Source organism: Macrobrachium nipponense, chromosome 19, assembly GCF_015104395.2.
Source record: "Macrobrachium nipponense isolate FS-2020 chromosome 19, ASM1510439v2, whole genome shotgun sequence".
NCBI lineage: Eukaryota > Metazoa > Arthropoda > Malacostraca > Decapoda > Palaemonidae > Macrobrachium > Macrobrachium nipponense.
The window spans coordinates 25,163,284-25,179,592 of record NC_061088.1 but is presented as its reverse complement, the minus strand read 5'-3'; the positions used below and the strand labels follow the sequence as shown (position 1 = coordinate 25,179,592).

At 34.7% G+C, this 16,309-nt stretch overlaps 1 protein-coding gene across 3 annotated transcripts in view; it reads right to left on the bottom strand.

Moving 5' to 3' along the window:
- The window catches only part of LOC135215272 (lachesin-like), a 445,087-nt gene that overhangs the window by 78,763 nt on the left and 350,015 nt on the right, over positions 1–16,309 (bottom strand). For all 3 annotated transcript variants that reach the window (XM_064249820.1, XM_064249827.1, XM_064249823.1), the window contains exon 3: positions 8,271–8,478. In XM_064249820.1, the coding sequence (XP_064105890.1) occupies positions 8,271–8,478 (208 nt within the window). The remainder of the gene's footprint in view (positions 1–8,270; positions 8,479–16,309) is intronic.

The following is a 16,309-nucleotide window of genomic DNA, read 5'->3' as shown; positions in this document are numbered from 1 at the left end:
ACTCCAAATAATTGTTACGCCACTTTTGTTTTTGACCCAAATCTCTAAACTTTTTTTTTTTTCTGTATCGAAACTGATGGGAAAGCTATCATTCAGGAGCTTTGTTGTCTGGTATCATTAATCAGCGCTGACCTATTAAAGCAGCTGACCTCATTATTCTGAGAGACTGGTAAAAAAAAAAAATTAATGGTCTATTAATATAATTTACCCATATTCAGTATTAAAAAAACAAATTCACCATATCACCATATGGAAATGTTTTCAAATATAAACTGAAAGGTCTCAGATCCAACTAACAATTCCACACCCTAACTTTATAAAGCAAGAGAGCTGCGAAGGTCAAGGTCACCTACAAGTCTAATGGAAGACTGACGAATTGCAGGACAGTTCGCATATCCTACAACAATTTCCAGTTTATCATTCCATATTTTGTTTGTTCACGAATTCTTACATTTATCTACTCATGTTCTTTATCTGTATATGCCTTATAAGTATATAGTTCGTATATACGTACATACATACCTCCATGATATATATATGTATGTTTATATATATATATATATATATATATATATATATATTCTGTAAACATATTTGTATGTACACATAAGTTAATATATATATATATATATATATATATATATATATATATATATATATATTCTGTAAACATATTTGTATGTACACATAAGTTAATATATATATATATATATATATATATATATATATATATATATATATATATATATATATGTTCTGTAAACATATTTATATGTACACATAAGTATATATATATATATATTATATATATAAGTATATATATATATATCATAGTAGATATGTATACTATACGTATCTTCAAAGACGTGTTCAAGGAATAAAGACGAAAATGGCCAGAAATCATACATACACACACACACACTCACGCACACACACACCACACACACACACACATATATATAGTATGTATATATATATATATATATATATATATATATATATATATATATATATATGAATATTTATAAAAGACCATTTATGTGATTTTGCTTATTCCTTTACTCTCCTTGGCTATTTCCGACTAAATTGAAGTGAAAAACAGATAAAAAAAAAAAAAAAAAAAACCTTGTTCAATCTTGGCCCAACGATGAATTTCATTGAAGAAAAAGGGGCTCACAGAGGGAGGGGAAAAATATAGAACTTTACTTGGAATTCTAACTTAAAAATGGCGAACCAATCAACTCGTTGTGTAAGGAAGAAAAAAGAGGAAAAGTGGAAATATGTCTCTCTTTCTAATTTTCTAAAACTATGTAGGTTTTTGCACACAAATACGCACTTACGAAATTTCACACACACACATACATACACACACACACACACACATATATATATATATATAATATATAATATATACGTATAGTATATATATTCATTCATACTTACAGACATGCATACATCATTGCACGCGCGCGCGCGCGCACACACACACACACACACACTCACACACACACACACACACACACACACACACACACACATATATATATATATATATATATATATATATATATATATATATATATATATACATAAAGAGAGAGAGAGAGAGACTGCATCTCGGGACGCTATTAACAGAGTAGGGGTTCTCTTCTTTTCATGCATCAATAATTCCTCCTTTCACTTCCTCTCATCTTCACTGGAGTTTGCAATGGAGGCAGTTATCTGATCAGCCTCCTGCCAGATCTTTCTGCCATTTCCATACATCGAATTCTCGGAAAACTATCATTATTCTAAACATATTGGTAAACCACGACATTTCTGGGAAAATCTACGAGGATTTTACATTAACACAGCTCCCAATAACGTCAATTATCATCATTATCAAGGTATATTTCTGGCTCCCGAGAAAGGTTGACAGTCAAGATCGGCTTGATAATATATGATGATGATCCTCACTGCGTTAATTGGTACTTATGTTTTACAGGGAATTAGAGACTATGTATAAATATAAGGGTATTAAATACCATTATTGTTACTGACTGTAACAATCGTGCAGACACTAATATGAAGCATCTCGACGTAATTGAATGGCTGGTTGTTAGTAATCTGGAGTTGCAACTGCAGGGTATTAATGACATGCTATGGAGCGCCCATGAAACATTATTAGACACATGGACGAAGGGAAAAAGCATAGCTAAGAGGAAAGAAGTATGTGAAAAATGGCGATGAAAATCAGTGAACTGATGTATGATGAAAACTGAGACAAAAAAAACAGAAAATAAAGGCAAATAAATGATACAAGATGATAGCCGAGGGACAAATCAGAACACTACGTCAAAGAGTAAGAGCTCTTTAAATGTAGAAAACAAAAGGAATTAAAATTAAAAGGCGAATGAAAAATAGAAAATAAATAAGGATAATGCGGAGAAAACCTAAGGGGAGGAAAAAATGACGAGGAGGAAGTGAACGCAATAAGAAAGTGAGGAGCAGAATTAAACGAAGAAAAAGAATGTCCATAAAAAGGACAGGAAACAAAAGTTAAGAATGAAGAAATGAAATGATAATATAAGAAAAATAAAGCACTATAATTGAATAAGGATAAGAAAGTAAACCATTAAAAACAGATAACTGACGAAATGAGTAGGAATAAAACGAAAAATGAAGAAAAAGTAAATGAAGAAAGAGAATGAGGTGAAACAGAAATCTTTGATGAATTTTACCCCATCCCCCCTTTAAAGACTTTATTTGATATTTAAATGCCGCTATTAATAGGAAGAACTGATTGCATAAGCATGTTATGCTTAACTCTTTACAATGATATAAATAACCACGTTATACCATAGACGTCTAAATAATGTTCTTAGCACAGCAACCAAAACATATTTTATTTAAATTAATAACGCTTGAAAAACTATTTCCAAACCTAGAATTACATTTTGTTATTTCTCAAAAAAAAAGCAAAAAAAAAAAAGCAAAAAGGGAAAAAAAGTATAGTTTGCTTGCAATAATCAATGTGAGAACACAAATTCATTACACCACAAAAGGAAGAACACCATTCTTCTACAGGAAAAATCAAGAACACAATTTTGTTTCGTCACAAAAGCAAGGACACAATTTAGCTGTGTCACAAAAAGAACACAATTTTTTTTCGTCACAAAAGCGATATATAACACAAATTAGCTGCGTCACAAAAAGAACACATTTTCTTTCGTCACAAAAGCAAGATACCAATTTAGCTGCGTCACTTAAAGAACACATTTTTTTCGTCAAAAAGCAAGAACACAATTTAGCTGCGTCACAAAAAGAACACAATTTTGTTTCGTCAAAAAGCAAGAACACAATTTAGTTGCATCACAAAAAGAACAAAATTTTATTTCGTCACAAAACCAAAGACAATTTTGTTTCGTCACAAAAGCAAGAACACAATTTTGTTTCGTCAATATGCAAGAACACAATTTAGCTGCGTCACAAGAGCAAGAACACGAACACCTACGATACACCACACAAGCCAGAACACGATTTGATGACACCACTAAATCCACTACACGATTTCGTTGCACCACCAAATCGGACAACAATGCCGTCACACAACACAAGGCAAAAGAAGATTTCGTTACGTCACGAACAGCGGAGCACGAATACGTAACGTTACCAGAGCCGAAATGCGATTTCGTTACATCGCCCCATCGTCAGAACACGATGTCCTGACATCACAAGAGCCAGAAGACGATTTCCTAACATCACGAAGGCCGACGGCGTGGTTCCTCCACCTCAGCCAAGCAAACCACTTATCATAAAGAGCCTCATTTTACCAAAGCCTTGCTTCTAAGGAGGGGATAAAATTGTACATCCTGACACGGGCAAGATTACACAGGATTCTTAGGCAATGAGAAAGCGCCTTCAAATTAGGGAGGATGTAGGATGTATTAGATTTACCGGCACAAGAAACCGGTAGGGCATGGAATGAAGGATCATCAGACAGGGGCAGAGGATAATTGTTTGCGTGCATGCATGCATACATACATACATACATACATACACACGTATATATATAAATATATATTATGTATATATATCTATGTATATATATATACTATGTATGTATATATATATATATATATATATATATATATATATATATATATATATGAATTTTCATCACATCACCGTGATTTATATATTATATGCATTAAGCTACAAATGTCCTTAAATATTCAATTTTCTGTACCTCGGAATTAATATATTTTCATGTTTGTTAACAGAAGGGGAATTTTTTAGCTGATAATAATTTCGTCCTCTCTTGGATTCGAACCAGCGCACAGGGGAGAAATCAGGACTTCAGTGAAGTTACCGACTTGGCCGAGTCGGTATCGTCACTGACGTCCTGATTTCTCTTCTGTGCGCTGGTTCGAATCCACTAGAGAAGAAAATTATTATCAACGAAAATATTCCCCCTCGGTTAAGAAATATGAAAATATATTAATTCGAAGGTAGAGCGAATTAGATATTAAAGGACATTTGTAGCTTAATGCATCAGAGGAGAAATCAGGACGTCAGTAATGTTACCGAGACGGCCAAGTCGGTAACTTCACCGAAGTCCTGATTTCTCCCCTGTGCGCTGGTTCGAATCCAAGAGAGGACGAAATTATCATCAGCTAAAAAATTCCCGTTCTGTTAACAAACATGAAAATATATTAATTCCGAGGTACAGAAAATTGAATATTTAAGGACATTCGTAGCTTAATGCATATAATATATAAATCATGGTGATGTCATGAAAATTCATAAATATATATATACATAGTATATATATATATATATATATATATATATATATTATATATATATATATATATATATAAAAAGAAATTCTAACATCAGTTATCGAAATACCCATCCCATTTCAGAATGCAATAAAATAAAAGGTATGTTTTCACTACTCGCACCATCGAGATATTATTGTCATTCATAAGGTGGATGATGAAAGCAATGTTCAATATGTGGCTCAGGTCAATGGCACCGGGAACCTATCCTTATACAGGTCAAACATGATGGAATATGGAAAAAACGAAAGGGGTAAAGTGAAGGGAACTTTGGGTTAGAGTTTTGACAGAAGGAAGGAACATTTTAAGAACCGCGATAAAAACCTTGTGGGTTTTCGAAGATATATTTTTTTGAGACGTCCATCTCTTAACAAATATCCTCAAAACTTAGCAAGAAGGTTGGAGTGTAAAATAAGAGCTGAGGAAAACATTGGCAAGGCTGGGAAGAAGAGAGAAAGAGACGGTTTGAACCGTCCAATATTATTCAGATGGTCTCTGAACCATCCAAAATTATTCAGACGGTCCTTGAAGCATCCAATATTATTCTGACGGTCATTATTCAGACGGTCATTGAACTATCCAATATTATTCAGACGGTCCTTGAACCGTCCAATATTATTCTGATGGTCCTTGGACCATCCAATATTATTCAGACGGTCATTGAACCGTCCAATATTATTCAGACGATCTTTGAACCATCCAATATATTCAGACGGTCCTTGAAGCATCCAATATTATCCTGACGGTCCTTGAACTGTCCAATATCATTCAGACGATCTTTGAACCATCCAATATATTCAGACAGTCCTTGAAGCATCCAATATTATCCTGATGGTCCTTGAACCGTCCAATATCATTCAGACGATCTTTGAACCATCCAATGTATTCAGACAGTCCTTGAAGCATCCAATATTATCCTGACGGTCCTTGAACCGTCCAATATCATTCAGACGATCTTTGAACCATCCAATATATTCAGACAGTCCTTGAAGCATCCAATATTATCCTGACAGTCCTTGAACTGTCCAATATTATTCAGACGGTCATTGTACCGTCCAATATTACTCAGACAATCTTTGAACCATCCAATATATTCAGACGGTCATTGAAGCATCTAATATTATCCTGACTGTCCTTGAACTGTCCAATATTATTCAGACGGTCCTTGAACCGTCCAATATTATTCAGATGGTCCTTGAACCGTCCAATATTATTCAGACGGTCATTAAACCGTCCAATATTATTCAGACGATCCTTGAACTGTCCAATATTATTCAGACGATCTTTGAACCATCCAATAAATTCAGATGGTCCTTGAAGCATCCAATATTATCCTGACGGTCCTTGAACTGTTCAATATCATTCAGATGATCTTTGAACCATCCAATATATTCAGACGGTCCTTGAAGCGGATTCCAATATTATCCTGACAGTCCTTGAACCGTCCAATATCATTCAGACGAACTTTGAACCATCCAATATATTCAGACGGTCCTTGAAGCATCCAATATTATCCTGACGGTCCTTGAACTGTCCAATATTATTCAGACGGTCATTGAACCGTCCAATATTATTCAGACGCTCATTGAACCGTCCAATATTACTCAGACGATCTTTGAACCATCCAATATATACAGACGGTCCTTGAAGCATCCAATATTATCCTGACGGTCCTTGAACTGTCCAATATTATTCAGACGGTCATTGAACCGTCCAATATTATTCAGACGGTCATTGAACCGTCCAATATTACTCAGACGATCTTTGAACCATCCAATATATTCAGACGGTCCTTGAAGCATCTAATATTATCCTGATGGTCATTGAACTGTCCAATATTATTCAGACAGTCCTTGAACCGTCCAATATTATTCAGACGGTCCTTGAATCGTCCAATATTATTCAGACGGTCCTTGAACTGTCCAATATTATTCAGACGATCTTTGAATCATCCAATATATTCAGACGGTCCTTGAAGCATCCAATATTATCCTGACGGTCCTTGAACTGTCCAATATCATTCAGACGATCTTTGAACCGTCCAATATTATTCAGACGATCTTTGAACCATCCAATATATTCAGACGGGCCTTGAAGCATTCAATATTATCCTGACGGTCCTTGAACTGTCCAATATTATTCAGACAGTCTTTGAACCGCCAATATTATTCAGACGATCTTTGAACCATCCAATATATTCAGACGGTCCTTGAAGCATCCAATATTATCCTGACGGTCCTTGAACTGTCCAATATTATTCAGACGGTCCTTGAACTGTCCAATATTATTCAGACGGTCATTGAACCATCCAATATTATTCAGACGATCCTTGAACCGTCCAATATTATTCAGACGATCTTTGAACTATCCAATATATTCAGACAGTCCTTGAAGCATCCATATTATCCTGACGTCCTTGAACTGCCAACTGTCCAAAATGATCCTGACAGTCCTTGAACTCTCCAATATTATTCAGACGGTCCTTGAACTGTCCAATATTATTCAGACGGTCCTTGGACCGTCCAATATTATTCAGACGGTCATTGAACCGTCCAATATTATTCAGACGATCCTTGAACCGTCCAATATTATTCAGACAATCTTTGAACCATCCAATATATTCAGACGGTCCTTGAAGCATCCAATATTATCCTGACGGTCCTTGAACTGTCCATTATTAATCAGACAATCCCTTGAACTGTCCAATATTATTCAGACGGTCATTGAACCATCCAATATTATTCAGACGATCCTTGAACCGTCCAATATTATTCAGACGATCTTTGAACCATCCAATATATTCAGACGGTCCTTGAAGCATCCAATATTATCCTGACGGTCCTTGAACTGTCCAATATTATTCAGACGGTCCTTGAACCGTCCAATATTATTCAGACGTTCCTTGAACAGTCCAATATTATTCAGACGATCTTTGAACCATCCAATATATTCAGACGGTCCTTGAACCGTCCAATATTATTAAAACGGTCCTTGAACCATCCAATATTATTCAGACGGTCCTTGAACTGTCCAATATTATTCAGACGGTCCTTGAACCGTCCAATATTATTCACAGTCCTTCAACCATCCAATGTTATTCAGACAGTCCTTGAACCGTCCAATATTATTCTGACGGTCCTTGAACCATCCAATATCATTCAAAGTAAAATTACAAACCAAAACTCACAATGATGCATAAAAATAACGTATCGTTCAGTACTTTGCAAGTACTCACGATGGCTTTTACTTTCATTATAAATGTTAGTGTCAATGTCATGTCCCTGTGAGTTGACATAATAATAAATAAAAATTTGGATTTTTTAATGTTTTCCGTAATATTTCTAACAGTTTTTAAATGCGTCACTATCAATCTCACTGACTATGTCTATAATCGGAAATAAAAGGATTCATTCACAACAAAACTGAATTAAGATCTCTGCAACTTACCCACTACCTGAAGATATCCTGTCTGGCTGATCATGGGCTTGGTATTGACCTGACACATATAGTGACCTCGGTCTTCCTCCGTGACCCGGGTGACCTGGAGGGTCCATGTTTTGTGGGAGTCGTGGGTCACGGTGAAGCGTGGCTGTCGAGTGATGACGTGATTGTGGATGCTGACGATCATCTGGCGATCCAGGTGGATCCATGCGACCTGTTGATGAGGAGGAGGAGGAGAAGAAGACTTATTACCTGTTTGCGAAGAGAGAGAGAGAGAGAGAGAGAGAGAGAGAGAGAGAGAATGGGGTGGGGGAATATACAGTATGCCTAGACTTAGCCGAATCCTAATACGTTTATTTTCATTTACTTCTTACTTATCCAATGGTTACTTTACTTATTTACTACTTCATTCTATTATCTAATTATTTAGGGCTAAAATTGGGCTTAAAGGGCTTCGGGAGTGTCTCTTATCATCTCAAAAACATGAAAAACTATGGCTTAGACACTAATATCTGTCGTTTTTGGTATGCCGTTTTTGGATATTTTTGTACAAACACACACATATATATAAATATAAATAAATATATATATATATATATATATATATATATATATATATATATATATATATATGTGTGTGGTGTGTGTGTGTGTGTGTGTGTGTGTGTGTGTGTGTGTGTGTGTGTATGTGTTTTTGTACAAATATCTATATATATATACAAATACATACACCCGAATATTGCAGGCCTCCTCACACAACCTGCATACCTGCATTAGTGGCAATTCTAACCAACATTTCTCCTAATCTATAAACTTTTGTTAACTGTCTCACGCACGAATGAACATAATCCAGAAAGGGAAACATAGTTTTCCTACACTACGTGACTTTTCACCTAAAATACCTAATTATAAAAAAGCTTTTTTTTTTTTTTTTTCAACAAACAGGCTTCGGTTATTTTGAAATTTATTTCTGTTTTTTGCGTGCTTCTTTTAAATTTCACTTTCGTGTTATTATGTATATATATATATATATATATATATATATATATATATATATATATATATATATATATATTATTCGAGCTACAAATGTCCTTTAATAACTAATTCGCTCTACCTGGGGAATTGATATATTTTCATATATATATAAACCGAAGGGGAATTTTTTAGTTGATAATAATGTGTCCGCTGGACGGTGGTTCGAGCCTACGAGAGGACGAAATTACTATCCACTAAAAAATTACCCCTTCGGTTTATATATATGAAAATATGTCAATTCCGAGGTCGAGCGAATTAGATATTAAAGGACATTTGTAGCTCGAATAATTTATATGAATCACGGTGATGTGATAATTATTCATATATATATAGTATATATATACAAATGTATTATATATATATATATATATATATAATATATATATATATATATATATATATATATATATATATATCTTACTTCTTTTAAAAGGACAGTCTGCATAATCATCTTAATAAGACTACAGTCTTTATGACACTGATTTCTCACATTTGATATTAAAAACTGACAATTTCACATTAACGTCATTCATCCCAATAAAATCTGCCGTTGGTCCAGAGGCAATTTCTGTTTCTTTTTTCCTTTACATTTGCCAACGCCTATAAACTTTAAAAGAATTCCTCTAACATAAACATTTACAGAAATGACCTAAATAAGGAACTCTGCTCTTTGCCTGCAATCAAAACGCCGCGCAAAAGAAACGTTTCAATGACCAAAAAAAATTTTTTTTTTTTTTGAAAAAAGGTACATCATGCATTTATCTCTTAATTAATGGGTGGGCATTAATATGCTGATATGATTTGTAGACATCAGACATATGATGAATGGATATGATATACACTGCGGTTGTTATCAATTACACATATTATTAGCTTGTAATTGACACTTTGCAGGTGTCATGCATCCAATTTAAATGCTAATAAATGACTGTAGACTCTGATAAAATGGGCCGTCGAAGAGAAAACACGCTGTTTGTTTTTTTTTTTTTTTTTTTTTTTTGTTTTTTTTTTTTTGTTTTCTCTCATATAATCTTTTTACTTTTTTGTTTTTTGGCGGCACTCTAAGTTTTTCTGGTCAGCTTTACTACCAAGAAGCTGTTGGACAAATTAGATCAGAGGTCAAAGTGAGCCATGGAATATGCTAGTGAACATCATGAAAGCATATATATATATATATATATATATATATATATATATATATATATATATATATATATATATACGTTCGATTCCTTCTCAGAACGTCAGAATTACAGCATGCTCTTCTTTTTGGAAATGAGGTTTTGCAGTGACAAGCGTATCCACAAAATGTGTGAAGAAATCGAGAAGTTACGAGAATACTTTAGCTACTACAATTACATACTATAGTAGATTCACATGAACCGTGCATTTGAAGTCTAGGCCCGTCCCTTACGACGCTCCTGATTGGCTGTTGATAAGCCAATCACAGGGCTGGAAACTCTCAGTCTCTCTTGAGAGTTCACATAGGCAGGATGTATGTTCCACCACTCTGAGGGATTCTTTTGAAAGAAGTATCCCTCAGGATAAATGAAACATACATCCTGCCTATGTGAACTCTCGAGAGAGACTGAGAGTTTCCAGGCCTATGATTGGCTTATCAACAGCCAATCAGGAGCTTCGTATGGGACTGGCCTAGACATCAGATGAACGGTTGATGTGAATCTACTATAGTAAAAAGTGATAAATAGATTCTATATATATATATATATATATATATATATATATATATATATATTATATATATATATATATATATATACATATATATATATACATATATATATATATATAATATATATATATATATATATATATATATATATATATATATATATATATAGTGACCGTAATGAACCATGTCGTAATTGAAATATGCCAAATAAGTAAAATAATGTTTCAGAATAGAATAGCCTACTAAATGACGATAAACTTTAAATCTTACTTTCTATCGAAACGTATCCCAACTGGATAGTAACTAATCTAAAAATATCAATAGATTTGGACACAGTAACATATTGCTGAAAATGGTAAGGACAAATCAAATATTATCAAATCTACAAATAAACAAATCTTCTGACGAGAGAGAGAGAGAGAGAGAGAGAGACGAGAGAGCGAGATAGAGAGAGAAGAGAGAGAGAGAGAGAAGAGGAGGGGGGGGTGGGGTGTTGTTAAGGGGGGCTCGGGAATGAATAATGTTGACAGGCGAGGAAATGAAAACTGTGATAACTGACTTTTCCTATTGAAAATCAACATTTTTAATTAAGGGCTTTCGGTTCCTGAAGATGAGGAACTATTTCACGTCCTGATCAGAATCTATTCAAAGAAGGGTCTGCAAAGTAAATGAAAGGAAAAAAAATTATGAGAATAAATATAAAATTACGGCAACTGTAAGTATAGATACGAATTCATGTATAGCAGTAAGTCATTGATGAAATAACTTGGTTTGTATTACACGTGAAAGTGAAATACTCGAAGCAAGCAGCAATTGTTACAGAAAATAAATTACTTTGGCCTTGATAGGTCTCAATGTCGCTCTCTATCCTCGTTGGACGAATGGTTTACGTGCTCGCCTACCTTTGCGGTAGTCGCAAGTTCGACTCCTCGCTCTGCCAACGTTGAATCAGAGGAATGTATTTCTGGTGATTAGAAATTCATTTCTTGATATAATGTGGTTCGGGTCCCACAATAGGCTATAGGTCTCGTTGCTAGGTAACCAATTGGTTCCTAACCACGTAAGAATATCTAATCCTTCGGGCCAGCCCTAGGAGAGCTGTTAATCAGCTCAAGTGGTATGGTTAAACTAATATATGCTTACCTTAAAGGCCTGTTTGAAATACCCGTCATCCTACGCCGTTTCTATTATCACCGTAATATTATCGGCGAAACCTAACGAGCCTCTTCTCTCTTTAAGTTTGTTTTGTTTGTATGGTGTTTGTACGTTGCATGGAACCAGTGGTTATTCAGCAACGGGACCAACGGCTTTACGTGACTTCCGAACCATGTCGAGAGTGAACTTCTATCACCATAATCTTCTCTTTACACGTCAAAAATCTATACCATGACAGATTCTAAGTGACAGTAGAGGGGGCGTATTTTGAGAAGACGTTGCGGTAACGTAAGAGAGTCAAGACCCGATCCTAAGGACCTAACGTATCGCCCTAAAACTCGAACCCAGTATTATCATTCAGCATACTTAAATAAGGCTTTCAAACGCTTACATATTCTTATACAAAGGCCATTTCAGAGATGCTAAGAGGGAAGTTATAGCAAGCCTAATTTGTGAGTCTATTTCCCTTCTACTACCTATGTTATGAACAAGTAAGACATGGCCATACTTCATTTGTTATTCTATAGAGAGTAAAGCCTTCGTAAACATGACACTTCGTCCTCCGGTATGCCTTCCTTTTCGCCATCACTGAACGGTGCAGATACTCCGATTAGGTGGTTAAACACTTGAATGTCATCATTCTGTAATGCACCTTAAGCAGCATGCCCTGGCATAAATTGGGCCTCTTGTAATTAATTAAAAACTTCGAAAACAATATGTTTCGTTAAACATTTTGACCTTTAGTTTATATTTTTAGTGCACCCTTAGCAACAGCAATTTTTTATAATTATTATATTATATATATATATATATATATATATATATATATATATATAGTTTATAGTACTATACAATATATAATATATATATGTACATATATATATATATATATATATATATATACGTATATATGTTTATATGTATATGCATATTTATATATATATATATATATATATATATATATATTATATATATATATATATACGTATATATGTATGTTTATATGTACATATATATATATATATATATATAATATATATATATATATATAGATATAGAGAGAGAGAGAGAGAGAGAGAGAGAGAGAGAGAGAGAGAGACTCCCATATTAACCAGCGCAATAATCAGAATCACTTTGCAAACAGAAAAAAATACACCCCTTTCAAGCACCTTAACATCAGGGAACTACCAAATGTAGCAACAGCTTCCATCTCCTGCAGATCCCTTTAGCTTCCATTACTCATGGCTGCTGCTGCTGCTGCCAGCAGCCCATCCATCTGGCCGTATCTGCCACTTCCAATCCAAGCGGCCGCAGAGAGACGGCGACTTCAAAAATCGTCCCCCTTCCCATCGTCCCATTTGCCAGTGTTTGGATAAGGGCGCTGTCAGCCGTTCAAGCCCACGAGTGGAGAAAGGCAACAATATTTTGACTCTTTGCACTCCAAACAACATTTCGACACGTGGTCTTTCATACAGAGGCGCAAGAATCCTTCTTCAAGGGACCCGTTTGGCGTCGGCGCACTTGGCGTGAAATCATGAGAATAGTTTGAGAAAACGTCGAAAATGAATGCGTCATTATGAGCACATTTTGATAACATGTTATAGGCTAAAGAAAGAAAAGATCAAACTGCTACTATAGTAGCTTCACATCAACCGTGCATTTGATGTCTAGGCCAGTCCCTTACGACGCTCCTGATTGGCTGTTGATAAGCCAGTCACAAGGCTTGAAACTCTCAGTCTCTCGAGAGGGTTCACATGGGTAGGATCTATATTCCACCTCTCATGAGGGATACGTCTGTCAAAAGTATCCCTCAGGAGAGGTGGAACATACATCCTGCCTACGTGAACTCTCTCGAGAGACTGAGAGTTTCCAGCCCTGTGATTGGCTTACCAATTGTCAACAGCTAATCAAGAGCGTCGTAAGGGACTGGCCTAGACATCAAATGCACGGCTGATGTGAAGCTACTATAGCATTCCTTGTTAAAAGGAGCATTGACAAATTAACTCCGCCGAGTTTCTGGGTGTCGAAAAAATGTATTATAGAACAACGTTCATGTGATAAGCTGTAGGGACTATTGGAGCAAATAGACCTGAGAAAGTAATTCAAGAAGAGGAGCAAATATTTTTCTCCTTCATTCGTCTTTCGATTCATTACGTAAGGCCTGTTTACTAGTTATTTCGTAAAAGCTACTTAATTATCAACGTGTTAGAATACATTCAAGACATCTACGCATGTCTGTCTGTCTACTGCTATGCTTTTAGCAAGAGTAGCTTCCCTCCTGGTTTTACTCACACACACACATATGAATGTATATAGATAGATAGATAGACAGACAGAAAGGGCAAATAAGAGAGAGAGTCCAAACCAAAATGAATACAATATTTCAAAGCAAATAAAAGCTGCATTACTCCTCTCGTCATATATTCCCTCAGATAGAACATTAGCCTGGAAAACAAACCTTCAAACATTCAATTGATTAATAGCCATTTACTATATATTCTAGTTCGAATTGTACTTTGATGACAACAAACGTTTGCGAATGAAATTAAAAAGTAGGCGCCGATAAACAGGGGAGATGGAGTCAGGAAGAAGCATCTTCCGTTCGTAAAATATTCGACAGAATCAATCATGAAATTAGCTGTTCGATGAGTGTTAAAAGACAACTGGAAGAGGCTCATTAAAAACTGCGACCCCGACTGCGAGTTAAGCTGACAAGAAGTAGAAGCGGACGAGGTGGACTAAATTATCATTATACAGGGAATCAAAGCGCGTCCCCACCCCCCCACCCCCTTTTTTTTCTCTCTCTCTCTCTCTCTGCAGAAAATCAGATAAATTTCATAATTACCACCTGGGTTCTCTGTTCAGGGACTTCTGCGGGTAGTTAATAAGTTGTCATGAAATGCGCTTATGTATACTTTGTATATATATTTGATTCCATACCTTGATCTCCTCTTCCTCTATTTATCTGTATGTGATATATATATATATATATTATATATAAAAATATATATATATATATATATATATATTAGACATTTGTTATAAAGCCCACAAAAAGTTTTATACTGTAAATAACACACAGAAAGAAAATTCTAAGAACATTCTCAGTTTGCCTTATTTTAACGGATTTGAAACCATTAAACCATTGTTAAAAGCTTTTAATGTCAACCTTGTTTTTTCCTATAATAACACACTAAAAAGAATGTTAATAAAAAATGGCCCCAGAGAAAGCAACAACATAATATATAAAATTCCATGTATGGATTGTCCCTCATTCTATCTCGGACAGTCCAGCAAAGGCTTAGAAGTAAGGCTAAGCCAGCATAAATACTCTGTAAAAACTGGGCAAAAATCTAATGCATTATTTATTCATTTAAGTGAAAACAACCACCGAATTAATTTTATTGATAGATCAGTAATTGCATGGTCAAGAGATGTCTTATCACGAAATCTTTTAGAATCTGCTTTAATACAACTTACTTTTCATTGTAATTTCAATGTTAGTCGTGGCCTTTTTCATTTAGACCCTTGTATCTGTAACATGTTTAAGAATGACCTCAAAGATATAATTACTGACTTAAATAAAAATCAGTTGCCTTAGAGTTATTAAAATTTTGTTGTAATGTATGTCTGACATGTTTTGTGAATATGGTTTGTTTACCAAGTTCCGAATAGCTGTCACCTATAATCCTTTAATTGTCTGGAAATTGTATCTGAGATGATTGTCTTAAAACTTTAATTGCACCCATTGTTTATGCTTGTTTGGGAAGGTTTCCTATCTTCCAGGTGTGTCGGATTCTAGGTACTAATCCCTTTATAATCCCTATCTGTCAGTTATACGAACCTTCTTGTATTGTCTTTTCTCGTATTTGTCAGTATCTGCTCAGTAAAGGACTTTTAAAGTCGAAAGATCTTGCAGACTCCTTCGTTTATTTTTCCTTCGTGGCATTTATCTTTATTTATGGATTTATCACGTTCCTAACTTTCGTGATTCTGTTATACACACACACACACACACACACACACACACACACACACATATATATATATATATATATATATATATATATATATATTCATATATATAATGGGTAAACATTCACAATATATAATGCATATGAGTCTCATACACATTATTGTGACTTTTTACTCAATATAT